The 17,055-nt window shown below is 40.2% G+C and overlaps 2 protein-coding genes across 3 annotated transcripts; both read left to right on the top strand.

Moving 5' to 3' along the window:
• The first annotated feature begins 1,260 nt into the window (after nucleotides 1-1,260).
• On the top strand, nucleotides 1,261-4,468 carry LOC4337940 (uncharacterized). The gene is made up of 6 exons (XM_015785087.2): nucleotides 1,261-1,787; nucleotides 1,892-2,005; nucleotides 2,659-2,739; nucleotides 3,255-3,427; nucleotides 3,508-3,604; nucleotides 3,916-4,468. The coding sequence occupies exons 1-6, from the start codon at nucleotides 1,467-1,469 to the stop codon at nucleotides 4,030-4,032; spliced, it is 903 nt and encodes a 300-aa protein (XP_015640573.1). The 5' UTR covers nucleotides 1,261-1,466; the 3' UTR covers nucleotides 4,033-4,468.
• Nucleotides 4,469-7,714: 3,246 nt separating this feature from the next.
• On the top strand, nucleotides 7,715-16,823 carry LOC9268978 (protein NSP-INTERACTING KINASE 3). 2 transcript variants are annotated; one of them, XM_066310340.1, is made up of 11 exons: nucleotides 7,715-8,188; nucleotides 8,454-8,619; nucleotides 8,751-8,822; nucleotides 10,061-10,204; nucleotides 10,689-10,760; nucleotides 10,853-10,912; nucleotides 11,047-11,174; nucleotides 11,317-11,460; nucleotides 14,111-14,443; nucleotides 15,409-15,800; nucleotides 16,263-16,823. In XM_066310340.1, the coding sequence occupies exons 1-11, from the start codon at nucleotides 8,041-8,043 to the stop codon at nucleotides 16,590-16,592; spliced, it is 1,989 nt and encodes a 662-aa protein (XP_066166437.1). In that variant the 5' UTR covers nucleotides 7,715-8,040; the 3' UTR covers nucleotides 16,593-16,823. The 2 variants fall into 2 exon arrangements, with proteins under 2 accessions (XP_066166437.1, XP_025881173.2); XM_026025388.2 differs by having other exon boundaries at nucleotides 7,716-8,194.
• The last annotated feature ends 232 nt before the right edge of the window (nucleotides 16,824-17,055 follow it).

Here is a 17,055-nt window from a genome sequence, read left to right as displayed (position 1 = left end):
TTACGGTAAACTAAACACAGCCTTAGTGGCATTCTAGTTCATGGCCATGGTGAGAACTGAGAAGAGAACCTTCTCTATGATGCAGACCTCCACTTTGGTTATTTGGTAGTAGTGTGTCATCTGGTCTACAAGCAGGGGCGGATAGTTGTGACCTTCATGAGTCCAATCTATTGGACAATTTTATTATCTTTTTTTTATCATGGACATTCACAAAAATTGTGTTACGCTTAAGGGCAAATGTACTTCCTATATTTTACTAGTATAATCATATATATTTTAAACTTAAATTAGTTTGACTGCGTGCGGGGTAACTAGACTGATAAGGTTGAGTTAACCTTGCCTCCTCACATGGAAACACAAAGTAAAAGATTGGCGCAACATTAATTAAGTATTAGTAAAAAAACTTAAAAAATATATTAATATGATTTTCAAGCAACTTTCTTATGTAATTTTTTTTAAAACACACATCGTTTAGCAGTTAAAAAACGTGAACGCCGAAAACGAGGGATGTTAGTTGAGAAATGAGTGGGAAGAACATGCCGGCTGTGTTCGGTGCTCTAAGTTCCCAACCCCTCTCCCTCGTTTTCCGCGCGCACGCTTTTTAAAATATTAAACGGTGCGTTTTTTTACAAAAGAAATTTCTATATGAAAGTTGCTTAAAAAATCATATTGATATAGCTAATACTTAATTAATCATGCGCTAACGGACTGCTTCGTTTTTCGTGCGGAGGAGATGGGTTTCCAATCCCAACTTACCAACACACCCTAAATCTAGCCACATAATCAAACACACAAAAAGAAGCTAAGAGCAGGTACAATAGCAGGCTATAAGCTAGCTATAAACATACTTTAAAGAGATAAAGTAAGAGAGAGAAGAGCAGCGGACTACAGATCTGTAGCTAGCTGCAGTACGGACTCCAAGACGTAATGTGTGTATGACAGGTGGAACCAGCTATTAATAGGATAGTAAGCAACTATTATATGAATTGACCATTACGTTGGCTATAGATGATTTGATGCCAGTAGTGGGCTATACTATTAAACCTAACACTAACAGCATACAAAACATTTCCTGTTGTTTTTCTCCGTCGATCGCAATCGCGGAGTCGTGGCTGCCCCTGTGCCCACACCCAAAATCCGGGATCTTTTTCGTGCGATTCCAACATGTCGATCGTTCTTATCTGATCCAATAATGACGCGCCAATCGCTAATCCGCACCAGTTAAGCCCAAACATTTCTTTTCTTTTCTTTTTTTTTTCTACTCCTCTCCCTCTCGTTTCTTGGCGGCGATGGAGATGGAGAGAGCCACAGAAATGGGGGCCAAGAGCGGCGCCCATTTTTAGTCAGCCACGGCGAGGGAAGAGGAGCCAATCTTGGCCAAGCCACCCTCTCCAAGAATCCTCGCTGATCTCTCTGCGTGAGGCGCTCAATTCGATTTCTTGGGGGGTCGATTCGGATTTCTTGGGATGCAGTGGGCGGCGCTGAGCTCGCCGCCGGCACCGGCGGCGCCGGCGGCGGTGTGGATGGGGCGGAGGGCAAGAACCGCGAGGTTGCCGTCGCCGGGGCCGCGCCGGGTGGTGCTGGCCGCCGCGGCGTCGTCGTCGTCGCCGTCGCCGGATGCGAACTCGAGCTCGAACTCGAACTCGCCGGGGAGTGGTGGCGGCGGCGAGGAGGTGGAGGAGGAGAGGGAGGACGCGGCGCGGATGGAGAAGGCGGCGGCCTTCCTGATGCGGAGCCAGAAGTACGCCATGCTCAAGCAGCAGCTCGCCGTGGCCGCCCAGTTCGAGGTAACGAGACGAGACGAGCTCCATTGGATTCTTTCAACAAGCGAACTTGCAATCGAATCCATCCGAATTGGGGTTTACTGCGAATTGGAATAATTTGGTTGCAGGATTACAAGGAGGCGGCGAGGCTGAGGGATTCGCTCAAGTCATTCGAGGAGGAGGAGCCAGTTCTTCGTCTCCGCCGATCGCTCAAGAAGGCGGTTGAGGAGGAGAGGTTCGAGGTATTGGACATCCATAGCAATTGTTTCCTTACCATATTTGCTTGTTTCAGTTGATACATTTCCATACAAGAATCTTGTGAATTGTAGTCTAAAAAAAGAATCCTGTAAATTGTGATATCCCCATTAGGCATTAGCAAAGTTGGATTGTGAGACTGTCCCAATCCATCCTTGCTAACGATGTTTGTGGATTGACGATTAATCCAAAGACGTGCAGCCTCAGTTAGTTGCTGCAATGTCTCTGCCGAAAATGCCAAAAGCCGCTTATAGTGATGCCTGATGTGTCCTTTTGTCGACTGCACATGCAACAATTTTGTTGTATGCTTGATTCTTTTCTCTCCGTGCTGTATATTGTATGATAACATCGGAAAATGAGAGGAAATCTCAAGTGTCAAGAAATCATCTCAATACACATGTTTCACTTACTTCCTTCACTGTTGACTTTTCTACTTGTAATAGTTGGAGTTGTGTTTTCATGACCAGAACTTTGAATTCATCATTACATAGTGCTGAATTTGGGCTCCTTACGCTAATCATATGCCAATAGTGATTTGTGTAGATATTTTCATACCCCCTGGTTGTCAGTCTAGAAGGCATTCTTTCTTCATCTTTTATTCACCATGTTTATGATTTTTCTCTGTTTTCATGCTTTCCAGGATGCTGCTAAGTACAGAGATGAACTGAAGATTTTGGCTCCACACGCCCTCCTAAAATGTTCTAGTGATGCTACTACCCTGGTATCTTACAATCCAATGATTTAGTGATGTTATACTACAACTCTGGCATGTTTCTTTCACTCGATAAAGTATCATAGTTTTGAATGAAATGGTTTGGTCATTTGAAAACTTGAGGCTATGAAACATTATCATTGTCTATGGCAGTATATTAGTGTTTAAAACCCCCAGCTGGTCACGCAATTTCACCAGGGAACTTGGGTATCAAGTAGTGACCTAAAAAAATAGCTAAGGCAGGATATGGAAAATAAGAGATTAATACGTGAAGGTCATCAAGAATCTATTTGAGTTGGTTATAACTGTGTGCGTTGGCCCTTGGGCACCACTTCATTTCTTTCATATGTTCAGGCGCCCCATTCTTTTTTTCCACGAAAATCTCATGCACTACAGATGAACCACCTCCGTTGGTTTCGTCACCTGTTCTGTAATAATTCTTTAGTTAATGTAGATCAAATATTTTCTCAGATTCTTCATTGAGCTTAACTAGATTTCCTGATATTTTTTAATGTTGAATTTAGGGGATTAGAGTTCAAGTCAGGAGTGTTTATATTGAAAGCCGGAGCCAGCCTTTGAAGGGCCAGTTCTTCTTTGCCTACAGAATCAGAATCACAAATAATTCTCAGCGCCCTGTTCAGCTTCTCAGAAGACATTGGATTGTCACTGATGCAAATGGAAGGACGGAGAACATTTGGTAAGTCTCTATTGTACTCTCACCTTACCAAAAGAACCGTATGTTAAAGCTAATAAAGACTTGCTCCATTGCCATGCCAGGGGTGTAGGTGTTGTGGGAGAGCAACCTGTCATATTTCCAAGGACTGGTTTTGAGTACTCATCTGCATGCCCATTAAACACACCAAATGGGAGAATGGTAACATCTAAATCTTCCACAACCTATGTTGTCACACTTGTAAATAGGTTATTGTAAAGTAATTTTTAGATTCTAGCTGTGCAAGAGATTCGTATGGTTCTAATATCTCTTGATTGCATATAGCTGGCATCAATTTATGCCCAATAATTAACATGGTATCTAGATCAATTGTTTTGATTGAAGCTGAAAGAAGAAATAGTAATGTTCAATTAAGAAAGACTAGTTATATCCTGCAATTTATTTATTGTTTAGGTTGTTTGCGTGTTGCATGTCTGCAAAGCAAACTTACCTGAATTCTCTTTTGGATTTAGGAAGGTGATTTTGAGATGAAGCACATCGACAAAGCTGGGTCGTCTACATTCAATGTCGCAATTGCACCATTCTCTCTGTCAATCCTTGGAGATGACAACGATGATGTTCTCCTCTAAATGTGATTGGGTATCAGAATGAGTTTGAATAAGATGATGTCACCAGCAAGGAATTTGCATAATACACAAACACGAGTAGTGCTGTTAGTGATGTGGCTAGAGTTCTCTACTGGAAACTCCTGCGAATGCAAATTTTTGTTAAGCTAGCTGTGAATTGGGAAGGTACCAAAGTTCAAGATCAGAGTATCAGACAGGCAAAACATGGTTTGGTGAAATATTAGAGTTAATTTAGACACACACACAAAAAAAAACTACACTACTGTAAATTGAGGTATATGATGGACTTGTGTGTCATCTAACTTTTGAATGTACAGCATAGAACTATATAGAGCTTGTTGAGAGTATAAGCTGCATGGAACTCTTGTATTATCTCGAAAAAATGATTTTGTAATGTTATAGTTTCATAAATATATTGCACTAGGATTTACTGGTCAAAGCAGTAGCTTGGCTCTGGCATTTTTGTCTTCATAAATTCAACCAGGTTGGCCTTAAATTTGTCTCAACAGCATGATTATGCTCAGGGCCAGATATGAACAAAGTTCAGAGCAACTGATCAGTTTATTTTTGTTAGCCATTGCCTGTTGCAAAATGACGAAATTTGTGAAAGTTCTCAAACGGATCAATTCAAATAGTTTAAAATAGTGCTTTTTATATCTGTTTATTATCGAATTTCAAGTTGTTGTGTTTAGCCTTAAGAATAGCTATGCTTACCAACTGAACCATTTCAAATCATCATTAAACCGTTTGCACACATGTGTATACGTAAACTTTCCTTTTGCATGTGGTTTTGCTTTTCCCAAAAAAAGTGCACCTTTTTTCCCCTTCAATAATCGGTAGATTCATTCAATTGACCCACAGTTGACACTCCGGGTATCATCTTAGCATAAACCACATGAAAAAAAATAATCCATACCTAGAAAGTTTCTTACATGTATTATTAACCTCCATATCCAATACCATAGCTTGCGACAATTTATAACATCAAAACTATGATGTCTTGGAGCAAATTTTACCAAAAAAATACAATAACCTTTTTTTAAAGAAACAACCAAACTATAACCTTGATGACTTGGTATAGAGAAAAGATATAAGGTTCCTTACAACTCCTCTAAAGACAGACGTGTGTTACTGATTTTGTGGGGCCCACTTTCTATGGGCCCACATGCCCCTCTGATGCCTCATCACTGTGCTGTGTCTTCACTAAGAGACAATTGAGTAAAAGATAGAGAGATATGATATTAAATAACCTACTCACTCTATTATCATTTTGTATATAGCAAATTTTTAAAAGTCTCTTGATGATAGTATAGACAACTTAAGTGAATACAGTGGACTCAATTGGTGTTGCATGAGTGAAAGATTCTAATAATTTTTTTTACTGTTTAGGCCTACATGCATATGTGGTTTTCTGATCTTCCATGTTTGACAAAGACCACATTTTTATGGTTGTATGCTCAGGAGATATCTCAAACCGGTTTTATTCAAGAAAGGAAAGGAATTTACGATCTTGATGAGACATTAAATTTTACATTAGAAAAGATATAAGGTTCCTTACAACATGTACAACAGCAACAAAGACGTTTCTTAGCTATACGATGCACTTGTTTTGCTAGCATGAATGATAGAAGACGTGAGAAAAATGAGCGAAAGCAGCTCCTCTAACAATGGAGAAGTGTTACTGATTATGTGGAGCCCACTTTTTATGGGCCCCTTGTCCCTCTAATGTGCGTTAGAGGAGCCTCATCGCTGACCTGTCTCTTCACTAGGAGACAATTGAGTAAAATATAGAGAGATATGGTATTAAATAACCTATTCATCTATTATTTGTATCATTTTGTATATAGCAAATTTTAAAAGTCTCTTGATGATAGTACATACAACTTAAGTGAATACACTGGACTCAATTGGTGTTGAATGAGTGAAAGATTCTAATACATTTTTTTTACTGTTTAGGCCTACATGTATATGTGGTTTTCTGATCTTCCATGTTTCACAAAGATCATATTTTTGTGGTTGTATGCTAAGGATATATCTCAATCCGGTTTTGTTCAAGAAAGGAAAGGAATTTACGATCTTGAGAAGACAATAAATTTTACATTAGAAAATATATAAGGTTCCTTATAACATGTACAACAACAACAAAGACGTTTCTTAGCTATACAATGCAGTTGTTTTGCTAACATGAATGCTAGAAAAAGTGAGAAAAATGAGCGAAAGCAACTCCTCTAAAGACATACGTGTGTTACTGATTATGTGGGGCTCACTTTCTATGGGCCCACATGTCCCTCTGACGTGCGTTAGAGGAGCCTCATCGCTGAGCTGTCTCTTCACTAAGAGACAATTGAGTAAAAGATAGAGAATAACCTACTCACTCTATTATCATTTTGTATATAGCAAATTTTTAAAAGTCTCTTGATGATAGTATAGACAATTTAAGTGAATACAGTGGACTCAATTGGTGTTGCATGAGTGAAAGATTCTAATAATTTGTTTTACTGTTTAGGCCTACATGTATATGTGGTTTTCTGATCTTCCATGTTTGATAAAGACCACATTTTTATGGTTGTATGCTCAGGAGATATCTCAAACCGGTTTTGTTCAAGAAAGGAAAGGAATACAATCTTGAGGAGACATTAAATTTTACATTAGAAAAGATATAAGGTTCCTTATAACATGTACAACAACAATAAAGACGTTTCTTAGCTATACCATGCAGTTGTTTTGCTAACATGATGATAGAATAAGTGAGAAAAATGAGCGAAAGCAACTCCTCTAACAACGGAGAAGTGTTACTGATTATGTGGGGCTCACTTTCTATGGGCCCACATGTCCCTCTAACATGCGTTAGACGAGTCTCATCGCTGACCTGTCTCTTCACTAAGTGACAATTGTGTAAAAGATATAGAGATATGGTATTAAATAACCTACTCACTCAATTATTTTTAAAAGTTTGTTGATGATAGTATAGACAACTTAAGTGAATACACTGGAACTCAATTGGTGTTGCATGATTGAAAAATTCCAATAGATTTTTTTTTACTATTTAGGCCTATATGTATATGTGGTTTTCTGATCTTCCATGTTTCACAAAGACCACATTTTTGTGGTTGTATGCTAAGACAAAAAAAAAATATGATCTTGAGGAGACTTTTTTAAACTTTACATTAGAAAATGCAGCACATCCTGATATCTCTTCATGACTGTAAATCTGTCGGTAAAGTAACATCTGTACAGTTGCATCAAAACCAGATTGTTGCAACATCTGAATGTTTTGACATACCTTTCCCCAAAAGTTTCAGTTCAGTTCACCCCACATTTTCATGGCTCATCACAACAGTTACAATTTCCCTTTAACAAAAGACAAGCAAACACACACAACATCATCAATCACCAGCTTGAGCTTATAACTGATGCAGTGAGTTAATCACAAGATTACACCAACAACAAAAAAAATCACAATCTGCCAGATTTGCTCCTCTTCATTTTTACTGAAGCTCCAAAAGTCAGAAGAGAAGTCCAAGGCTGCGCCTACGTCACGCATGCGCGCATCGCCCCCGGCCATGGCGTCATCGCAGCAGCCACAGGCTATGGCGCCGCTCACGCGCGCGCGGCGCGCCACCGGTAACCGACGTCGCTGGGGGGGCGGCGCGCCATGGCGCGCCCGGGCGGGCGCGCGCGGCGCTAGCGGACAAGGCGAGCGGCGCGGCCAGAGCGGGGGAGCGCGCCAAGTGGCCAGCTAGCTAGCGCGCGCGATGGCATCAACCGCGTCTCTCTCTCTCTCTCTCGCCATCGTCACTGCGGCTGCTGCTGCTCTCGCTTCCGTTTCATGTCGCGTCCAGTAGCGGGCGCGCCGCGCGCGGGGCCTTGGAAGTGTTCGATCGCGAGCGTCTCGTCTCCTCCTTCGCACGAGCGGTTCGCTTTGGGCTATAGCCTATAGCGCGCTCTGGACGCGACGACACCGAGTCACCGACGAACGAGCGCGACGCCGACGAACGAGCGCGCGACGCCATGGACGAGCGGAGAGCTGCTGCTTCCTTGCTCGCCGTGCTGGTTCTGAGCCTCGTGGTGTCCGCCTCCTCCGCCGCCGCCGGCGTGGCGCCCGCGGCGCCGCCGGATGTTCTTTCTTCCCCAGCCGCCGCCGCCGGCGAAGGTGAAGGTGAAGGTGCTGAACACGCAAAAAAAGAAAATAAAATAAAAAATTCTTTGATCGCAAGCCTTGTCTTCTCATCTTAGTTTGATCTTTGATTGGTTTCTTAGCTCATGCTATTCTTTCTTGCTTGAATCATGATGATAAAAGTTCTTCCAAATATATCAATCTTTTCTTGATATATATATATTGCGAATTTGCAACTGAAAAATTTTCAGTTCTTGCTGCACTCACTCACCCGGTTTTTCTTGCTGCATTCGCGTGCGTCTTGCAGCGGAGGCGTTGCTGGCCGTCAAGGCGGCGCTGCATGACACGGCCAACGTCCTCGCCGACTGGAACGCCGGCTCAGGCGGCGTGGTCGTCGCCGGCGGCGGCGGCGGCGGCGGCCCGTGCAACTGGAGCATGGTGACCTGCTCCAAGACCGGCCATGTGTCCGTGCTGTATGTGCTGACTAGCTATCTAGTTGTCCATTTTCTTCTGTGCTTGTGCTTGTCGCCGCCGGCCATGGCGGGTTCGCCGGAGCTCGGACTGATGGATCGATCTCTCTCCGTTTTTTTGTTCGGTTTTGCAGCGATCTGGCTCACCGGAATCTGTCCGGCACGCTGTCGCCGGCGATCGGGAAACTCAGGCGGCTGCGACTCCTGTACGGATTGATTCTCTCTAACTGTTTACTCGATCGGTGCCCGTTCCGTTTGAGACCTAGAAATTTCAAGGGAATTTTGGGAAATTTAATTTTGTTCTGATTCATCTGGAATTCGTTCTTCCCAACCGAAAGTTTACAGAATTTTCGCCGTGTTTAGTTCCAAAATATTTCTTCAAACTTCTAACTTTTCCATTACGTCAAAACTTTCCTACACACATAAATTTCCAACTTTTCCATCACATCGTTCCAATTTCAACCAAACTTCCAATTTTAACGTAAACTAAACACAGCCTGGATCTACAGTGGATCCATTCAGGAAGTGGCTCCCACCAGAAATATAAAATTTGTTTTGAACTAAGTGTGAGTTTCTTCAAATTCAGCAAAAATATGTACATGTTTCTTTTTTTTTTCTTGGAAAATTCGTTAGATCTTCTGAAGTTTTGGAATCCTCCAGCACCCCCCCCCACCCCCATTTTTTTCAAGGCCCTCTATTTATTTCTTCTTTCCAAAATGTGAAACCCTAACCTGTATATATAATCTTTAGATTACTAGCCTAGAGCCCGTGCCTTGCAATGGAAAACAAGGCTGAGTTCGCTGGTTGTAGTTGGGAACTATTTCCTCGATCACGTAAAACGGAGCGACTCATTAGCGTATGATTAATTAAGTATTAGCTATTTTTAAAAAAGTAGATTAATATGATTTTTAAAACAACTTTTCTATAATTTTTTTTTTGCAAAACACACACTATTTAGTAGTTTGGGAAGCGTGCGTGTGAAAAACGGGAGAGAGGAGGAGTTGGGAACATTAGGAAACAAACTCATCCCAAATTGAATTTCTAGCTTATTAAATCATTTAATAAGCACTCATTTAGTCTAAGTAATACTATGATTTTTTTATTGAACAAGTAAGTAATTTTGAAATTTGGGGGAGCCTATAGTGAAATAGGGGAGGACTTATTAAAATGTGGTGTAATATTATAGATTATGGGGCTCAGATGTTACTAGTAGGGATGGTGTGCAAATGAACACCACCAATACCAATATTTTAAGTAGTATAAATTATCGATGCGATTGTTTTACCCCTGTTTGGAACAAGAGAATTTTGGACAAAATGTGAAACATCAATTCTCACTGAGCATGGGTCTCTTTTCGAATCCAGACATTCCAAGACAAGGCTTTTTTCACTGTTATAGACAGATAATCTCAGGAAATGAGGAATTTGGTTTGAATTTTGTGCAGGTTTTTGCAACACAATGCAATTTCTGGCCCTATTCCTGACACCATAGGCAGGCTGAAGGTGCTACAAACGCTGGACCTGGCATATAATCACTTCACAGGCACTATTCCAAGCATACTGGGACATTCCAAGGGCATCTTCCTCATGTAAGATTAGCATTTATGATTAGACTACTTTTATAGTGGTGTCTGCTGGAAGTATAATCAATCTAGACATTCCATGTTTTTTTTTTCATCCAATGGACTATATCTGTTTCTACTATCACCTGATCTACTGGTTGTAGAATAAAGGTAGAAATTGTAGAATAATTATTTCTACCGGTAGTAGAACGTATAAATCAACGGCTCGGATTGCTTGTACTAGAGATGATACTGGTAGTAGAATACTATTGGTAGAGAATACGGTAAAAGTACTCTTATGACTATTGATTTGAAGGCATTGTTATTTTGTTGCATAATGGCTCTGATTGTTTGTACTAGTGATAATACCGGTGGTAGTACAATACTAAGAATGCCTCAAAATACTCTTATGTTTTTTGATTTGAAGGCATTGTTATTTTGTTGTTGCATAACAGATATGAACATGAATTGGACCACCTGATTTTTTTTTCTGCTTGCCTCATTCCTCCAGGAGATTGAGCCACAACAATTTATCTGGATCTATACCTGATTCACTAGCCACTGCTCCCAGCATTGTCCTCCTGTATAATTCTCCTTGCCAACTTCTACTTATTGCTTCATTGTTTTTGTAAACTTTTTTTGTTGTGATATTGAGCTTGAGCTGAACTATTTCAGGGATCTATCCTTTAACAACCTGAGTGGTCCAGCACCAGTTTTTAGCGCGAATAGTGTATTGTAAGTGATTTAGAATGAGTTTTTCTTTCTTGGTCTAACTAAATAGTGCAACCTGTCTCAACATTATCTCTCAGGGGTTACCACTAATTTGCCTTCTCTTTTCTCTGTTTTTCTCACTTGTCATACTTGATAAGCCTTCGTGGAAATCCTTTGATACAAAACTTCAGTTGTGAAGGAACCTGTACTTCTGTGATAGAAGAGACGATTGCTGTCCCTTCTGCAGCAGAAGAACCAGTTGCTGTCAGCATAGAAGAACCAATCAGTAATACAAATTGTTCACCACCCAAATTCTGGGACATTTAACTGCATATGAACCATTATTTAAACAAATTTGTGTGAAGCAAGCAAGTTTGGGCATTCATGCCCTCCTGCATGTTCTAATTAGAGTCATTTTCTCTTCCCAGTTCACAGGAAAGGCTTGGCAGGAACTGCTCGGCGTGTTTCATTCTACATAGCAGCTGTTCTTCTAATAGTTTTCTTGATTGCTGGATTTGTCGCGTCTATTTCGCAGTGGCGTAGGCGACACCAGATCTTTGCTGATTTCGATGGTAATGACATCTCAAGTAGTACTGCATATATGTGCAAGATTTGTTATGATATCTACCTGCAAGGGGGCAGTATAGGTCAAAATATCAATAGGTTAACTTTGGAGTCACCCTGATTGTTTTTTTTCTTTTGGGAGTGCTTGCCATTTTTGGCACTTATATACAACATAATAATGTTTTATGTTTTAATGTTGTTGGTGGAGGGTTTGCACTGTGATATTAGAGGAAAGTTTGCATTAAGTCCAATAAAGTGGAGAGTTCTCTTGAGGTTCTACATGTTAGCTAATTTTGTTACAGGTTTAGCGCATTAACTTCTGTACAAAAAGTAATCTTGCGAGGGTCTGAAACATTTGTATCAAGATACTCAGGCCACATATTTCCATACCAAAGTGAGTAGGAGCACATAATAACATGTTCCTATGAACGCGATACTAAGTTAGAAGGAAAACAATAATGATTTATGATTGGAACTCTGATCGCATACATAAAACACCAAGGTAGCTAGAATGAAAAACCTTCTCACAACCAGCCTTCATGAGATCACAACAAGCACTAGGCTCGCCTACAATGCTGCCTTAGCATCTTCTTCTTCTTTTTTGCCAATGCATCAAAAGTTACATGCCAATATATCCAATTTTCTTTAAACACTAAAACAAATCATGGAGTTGGACAATACCATCATACGTGCTATTGACATATGGATCTAGTGCCACGTGTCATTCTCGCACACAATGGTATTTTGCAATTCACATATTTTTATGATGGTCCATGATGATATCTTTCATTATTTCATTCTCTTATTGTTATATAATTATAACATTTTATTTACCAAACCTTACTTGGGGTAGAATTAAGGAAAATAGAGTACATGTCTTTGAAATGACGGTACGACATTGTCGTGGTTAACGGTTATTCATGATTCAATCGGGCTAAAGAGATCAAGCCACGAACATTGTCATGGATTGACATGCATAGCAGAGGTAGGCTTACTTAGAGTTGTTTGCCAATGCTTCCTACACTATATATAAAGATAAGACTGACCGAAATAGAGTTGTATATTCTTTTGTGTCATAGTACAGGTTCTAGGGTGTTTTGGTTAGTGGTTACCCAACTTTGGATCCTTAGGGTAAGTAGCATGGGGTGCAGCAATATGTGACGTCGGTGCTTGTGACAAGTGGGGATGTTGACTGTGCTTGAGTTCACCAATGATGGTTCAAAGTGTTGAGTTATTATTAAGTGCCGTAGAGCGTGTGATATGAAAGATGGTGATGGTTGAGGTCATGTTCATCTGAAGTGGCAAAAGGGGAATGACAAAACAATACGGAAGGGTATAGAGCATGAGAGTTGTATGTGCGAAACCAAGACTTAGGCTATCTGGACTACAGTACAAGTTGGACCATGATCAAATGGGCAAACACTAGCTTGGCCCATGGCTGGTTCAGCCCTTATGACAGAGCAGATGGCATGTCACAATATAGTCTTGATTTGCCAACGAGCACCCCCCCGCCCCCTTCTCGACCTCGCGTTTCTAGCTAACAAAACCCATGGATGCACCTTTCGCCTGTGTGAGGCGACAGCGCACCATATGCTCATGGGTCGTGGGCCTGGTTCAATATAGGTATTATATATGATACTAGTTTGTGGGCCATGGGTGGTAGGTCAGAGCAATAAGTACCAAATCCTAGCGCCGCCATATATAGTCGAGACCGAGCAGGGGAGATTGGAGGTGCTTGTGGCGGCTAGGTGCGGCGGAGCCAAGGAGTGGCCGGCGGCACGTGGCACAGCTGCATAAGGTGTTCGCCGTTGAGCGCCCGGTGGTGCATGCTAGGGCACGTGGCACAACCACACGGGGTGTTTGCCGTTAAGCATCATTGTGGCAATGTTGTGTCAGCCATCATGCCTTTTTTCAGTTTATCCTCCGCCACTGCCCTAGGATGGGTGGCCTGGTCACGAGGAGCTAATTATGGTGTTGAAGATGAGATAGGTAGGTGGGGGAATTGACAGGTGGTGCCGATTGTGTCCGAAGAGAGGCATGAGTGGGATATGGGTGGCCATGGCATTTTTTTATGTGCTGAAAAGTATAGGTGAGGGAGAGATCCAGAGCTTGTTAATCTTGATCTGCAGTAGGACATTTAGATATTAGACTTTCTAGAAAAATATATTATAATCTTTCTGCACCTTTTTTTAAAGATATTCTATCATGTGCACTGACTCGAAAAGTTTGATATTCATATTTTTGTGTGGATCTCTTTCCCTTTGACCATTGATTTAGCTTTGCTACCATTTGGTACATGGTTAACAACTGGATATAATATATGAGAACCAATTCAATGCTGATAAGAAAATCCTAATAGTGCAGAGGGGTCGAACTGCATTAACATTTCACATAACTAATCATATTTTTGTGTTGATACTAGTCATGCCCATGCATGGTTGCTTTTCATATATGCTTATGTATAGTTTTCCCATTTTTGTCTTTTTAGATTAAAAACACCAACAATTTCTAAGTATGATACAACATTTGGGCTCTAGCCAAATACCGTGTTTTCCTCAGTTTAGGCATTTTAACTATTTCTTCAATAGCATGACTATAGAGTTATGTTAATTTTACTGTGCAGTACTCTGATTCCTGAATGTGATCATATTTATCCAGGACCAGAAATATACCTAGGCCATCTGAAGCAGTTCATGATCAAGGAGATCAAAGAAGCTACCAATAACTTCGACCGAAGAAACATTTTGGGGCAGGGAGGATTTGGAATAGTATACAAGGGTCGCTTGCGCGATGGCACAATTGTTGCTGTTAAAAGGATGAAAGATTGTTTTTCTGTTTGTGGGGATGATCAGTTCCACACAGAAGTTGAAGTAATAAGCTTGATTGTTCATCGCAATCTCCTTCGTCTTACTGGGTTCTGTATTACAGACACTGAAAGGCTCCTTGTATACCCTTTCATGCCAAATGGAACTGTTTCTTCTAAATTACAAGGTTAGTCCCATGCTTCAGTATATTCTTTTGTCATTTATGCATGATGTACACTGACACACATGGGGCATGCCAAAGTCCTATTTTTCTCAAAGTCCTATATTTTCTAATGGATGTAAAGTATAGATGTTAATTATACAAGGCAGTAATATATTTCTCAAAAATATGTACTACATGTTAGTTTTTTTCATTAAAAAACTATAGTGCACTTTCTGAATATATCAAAGTTAAAGTTGGTGTGTACTTGAGATTTGCCTTGATTTTTCAAAATGAAAAGAAAATATTGATAGCCTACCAATCAAAGATGGAACACTATAATAACATAATATACCTTAGCTAACCATATGTAAGGTGATTATACATGTTGTCCTTGCCTTATTTGCAAATGTTTATGTAAGGTGGTCTATATTTTACCATCACATTTGTTTTCTTGGTCTATGCATATTATACTGTTAATGGTACAAGTGCTAAAAACTATGTGCATCTTGTGTACTGTCATTATTGTCTCCCTCCAAAGGATGTATAACAAAAGGTATCTATTAGTTGATACATGATGTTTCTAAACAATCAGATGTTTTTTTTTTAAGTGTCCTTGGGATTTACCCTTTCTCTGACAGACTGACATTCATGTTTATTTTCAGTATTTTTAGACCGAATATAAATACATTGACCCGGCATTTGGGAGAAAGCCAAAAGATATATAGTACAGAGTTCTTTATTTTCAGTTGTTCTGTTCTTTCTTTAGATTAGAGTCATCATGTTTGTTTTTGTTTGTTCCTATAGACTTCATTACATATATTTGTGTTAGTATGAAACTGAGTCAATAGGGCATTGACTGGTGAAAAGAATTATATGAAAATGATGTATAAGTTCTTCATTCATTGCCACACACAAACAATGTTTTCTGAACTAAGTATTTTCATTTTCTATGAGCAAATTGAACTAACTGTTTTTCCTCACTTTGTCAGAATATGTGGGTGGTAAACCTACTCTAGACTGGACAAGGAGAAGGAAGATAGCGCTAGGCGCGGCACGCGGGTTGGTCTATTTGCATGAGCAATGTGATCCGAAAATTATCCACCGCGACATAAAGGCCTCCAATGTTCTCCTTGATGAGTATTTTGAAGCAGTTGTGGCAGATTTTGGACTTGTAAAACTTTTGGATCATGGTGAGTCTCATGCTGTCACAGCAGTGAGGGGGACAATGGGACGCATTCCTCCAGAGTATTTGATGACTGGCCAAACATCAGAGAAGACCGATGTTTACGGCTTCGGATTCTTGTTGATCGAGTTAATCACCGGTCGGAAAACGATGGAGCTTCATGAGGATGAGTATCAGGAGGGAGGAATTCTTGATTGGGTAAATTACTAGCTACTCCCTGTTTTTTTTCCCTCTACAAGTTCAGCTTATTCTGTTCCATAATTAAAAAAGTGTGATGTTTTGATTTAGTTCATTTCCACAAGTTCCATAGCTTTAACTCCTAATATTGTACATACTTGGTTGTGTTCATGCCAATAGAATACAATCCAATGGTACAAAATAGTATATCAGCAAACTGAAATATGACAAAAAAACACATTTATGAAAATATTATCTTGGTTGAGAGAAAAAATATCAATGGAGAAAAAAATTGAAGATTAACATTTGTTAACACATATACCAGTGTGAAACTTTGGCCAAATATGGAAATAAGTAACTCCACTGTACAAGATCTTATTTATGCACATGCACTTCAATAATTCTCAAAAACAATGTTTCTTAGTTTATTTCAATTGCCATGAACTGCTATTAATCACACACAATCGTGCATACCTATTGCAGGCAAAGGAGCTTCTTGAAGGAAATAAGCTAAGGTCATTTGTGGACAGTAGACTGAGAGACAACTATGTCATTGCTGAGTTGGAGGAAATGGTTAAGATAGCTTTGCTCTGCACAATGTACAACCCTGACCAACGACCAAGTATGGCTGAGATTGCTGGAATGCTGCAAGAGAGTGATGGTTCAGTTGTGGAGAAATGGGAGACTCTGAAAGATGCCGAGAGATCGAAACCGAGCACGCCGGAGTTCATGCTGTCATCCCCTGTAAATTTTGCTTCAGATGAGTGCAATTCAATTCAGTTGGAAGCTGTTGAGCTCTCAGGGCCAAGGTGATGAAATGGCCTGTTTGTTATGCTCACATACAATAATTTTCAGAACTCCAAAATAGGGAGATGAGGATGAACTGAGGAAGAAACGGATGTTTCAGACATTAACTCAGCTTTTTTAACTAGAGTATTATTTTAGTTATATTAGTTGATGACAAAATAAGTTACTCTTTGTGTGCCCTACCGAAATCTCTGGGTGACTCTGATGATTAAAAATAAGGAGGATACATTGCTACAATCTGGGTTGTACTTTGCATCTGTGACTTCTCTATCCCCTCCTTTTTTATCTTTTGGTAAGATATAGTCTGTTGTGTCAGAGAGTTTTTCTTTTCTCCAGAGTTTTTGGTAGATATGTTTGGTTTGCTTCTGTCAGAAGTCAAATCTGGCTTGGTAAGTTTAATGTGTAGGTTAGTTTGGAGTAAGTAACATGTTTGGTTCTGGAAGTTTTGTCAAGTTTATAAAATGTATCC

This window comes from Oryza sativa, chromosome 5 (genome assembly GCF_034140825.1).
Source record: "Oryza sativa Japonica Group chromosome 5, ASM3414082v1".
In the NCBI taxonomy this organism is placed as follows: Eukaryota; Viridiplantae; Streptophyta; class Magnoliopsida; order Poales; family Poaceae; genus Oryza; species Oryza sativa.
Note: the sequence above shows the minus strand (reverse complement) of the source record. Positions and strands in the feature narration are given on the sequence as shown.

Bases quoted from the DNA above. Each gene is read 5' to 3' on its own strand.
- LOC4337940 (XM_015785087.2), top strand. From the start codon at position 1,467: ATGCAGTGGGCGGCGCTGAGCTCGCCGCCGGCACCGGCGGCGCCGGCG. The intron at 2,006-2,658 runs GTATTGGACATC...CATGCTTTCCAG, and splicing joins TTGAGGAGGAGAGGTTCGAG to GATGCTGCTAAGTACAGAGA. The intron at 2,740-3,254 runs GTATCTTACAAT...TGTTGAATTTAG, and splicing joins CTAGTGATGCTACTACCCTG to GGGATTAGAGTTCAAGTCAG.
- LOC9268978 (XM_026025388.2), top strand. From the start codon at position 8,041: ATGGACGAGCGGAGAGCTGCTGCTTCCTTGCTCGCCGTGCTGGTTCTG. The intron at 10,205-10,688 runs GTAAGATTAGCA...TCATTCCTCCAG, and splicing joins TCCAAGGGCATCTTCCTCAT to GAGATTGAGCCACAACAATT. The intron at 10,761-10,852 runs GTATAATTCTCC...GAACTATTTCAG, and splicing joins GCTCCCAGCATTGTCCTCCT to GGATCTATCCTTTAACAACC.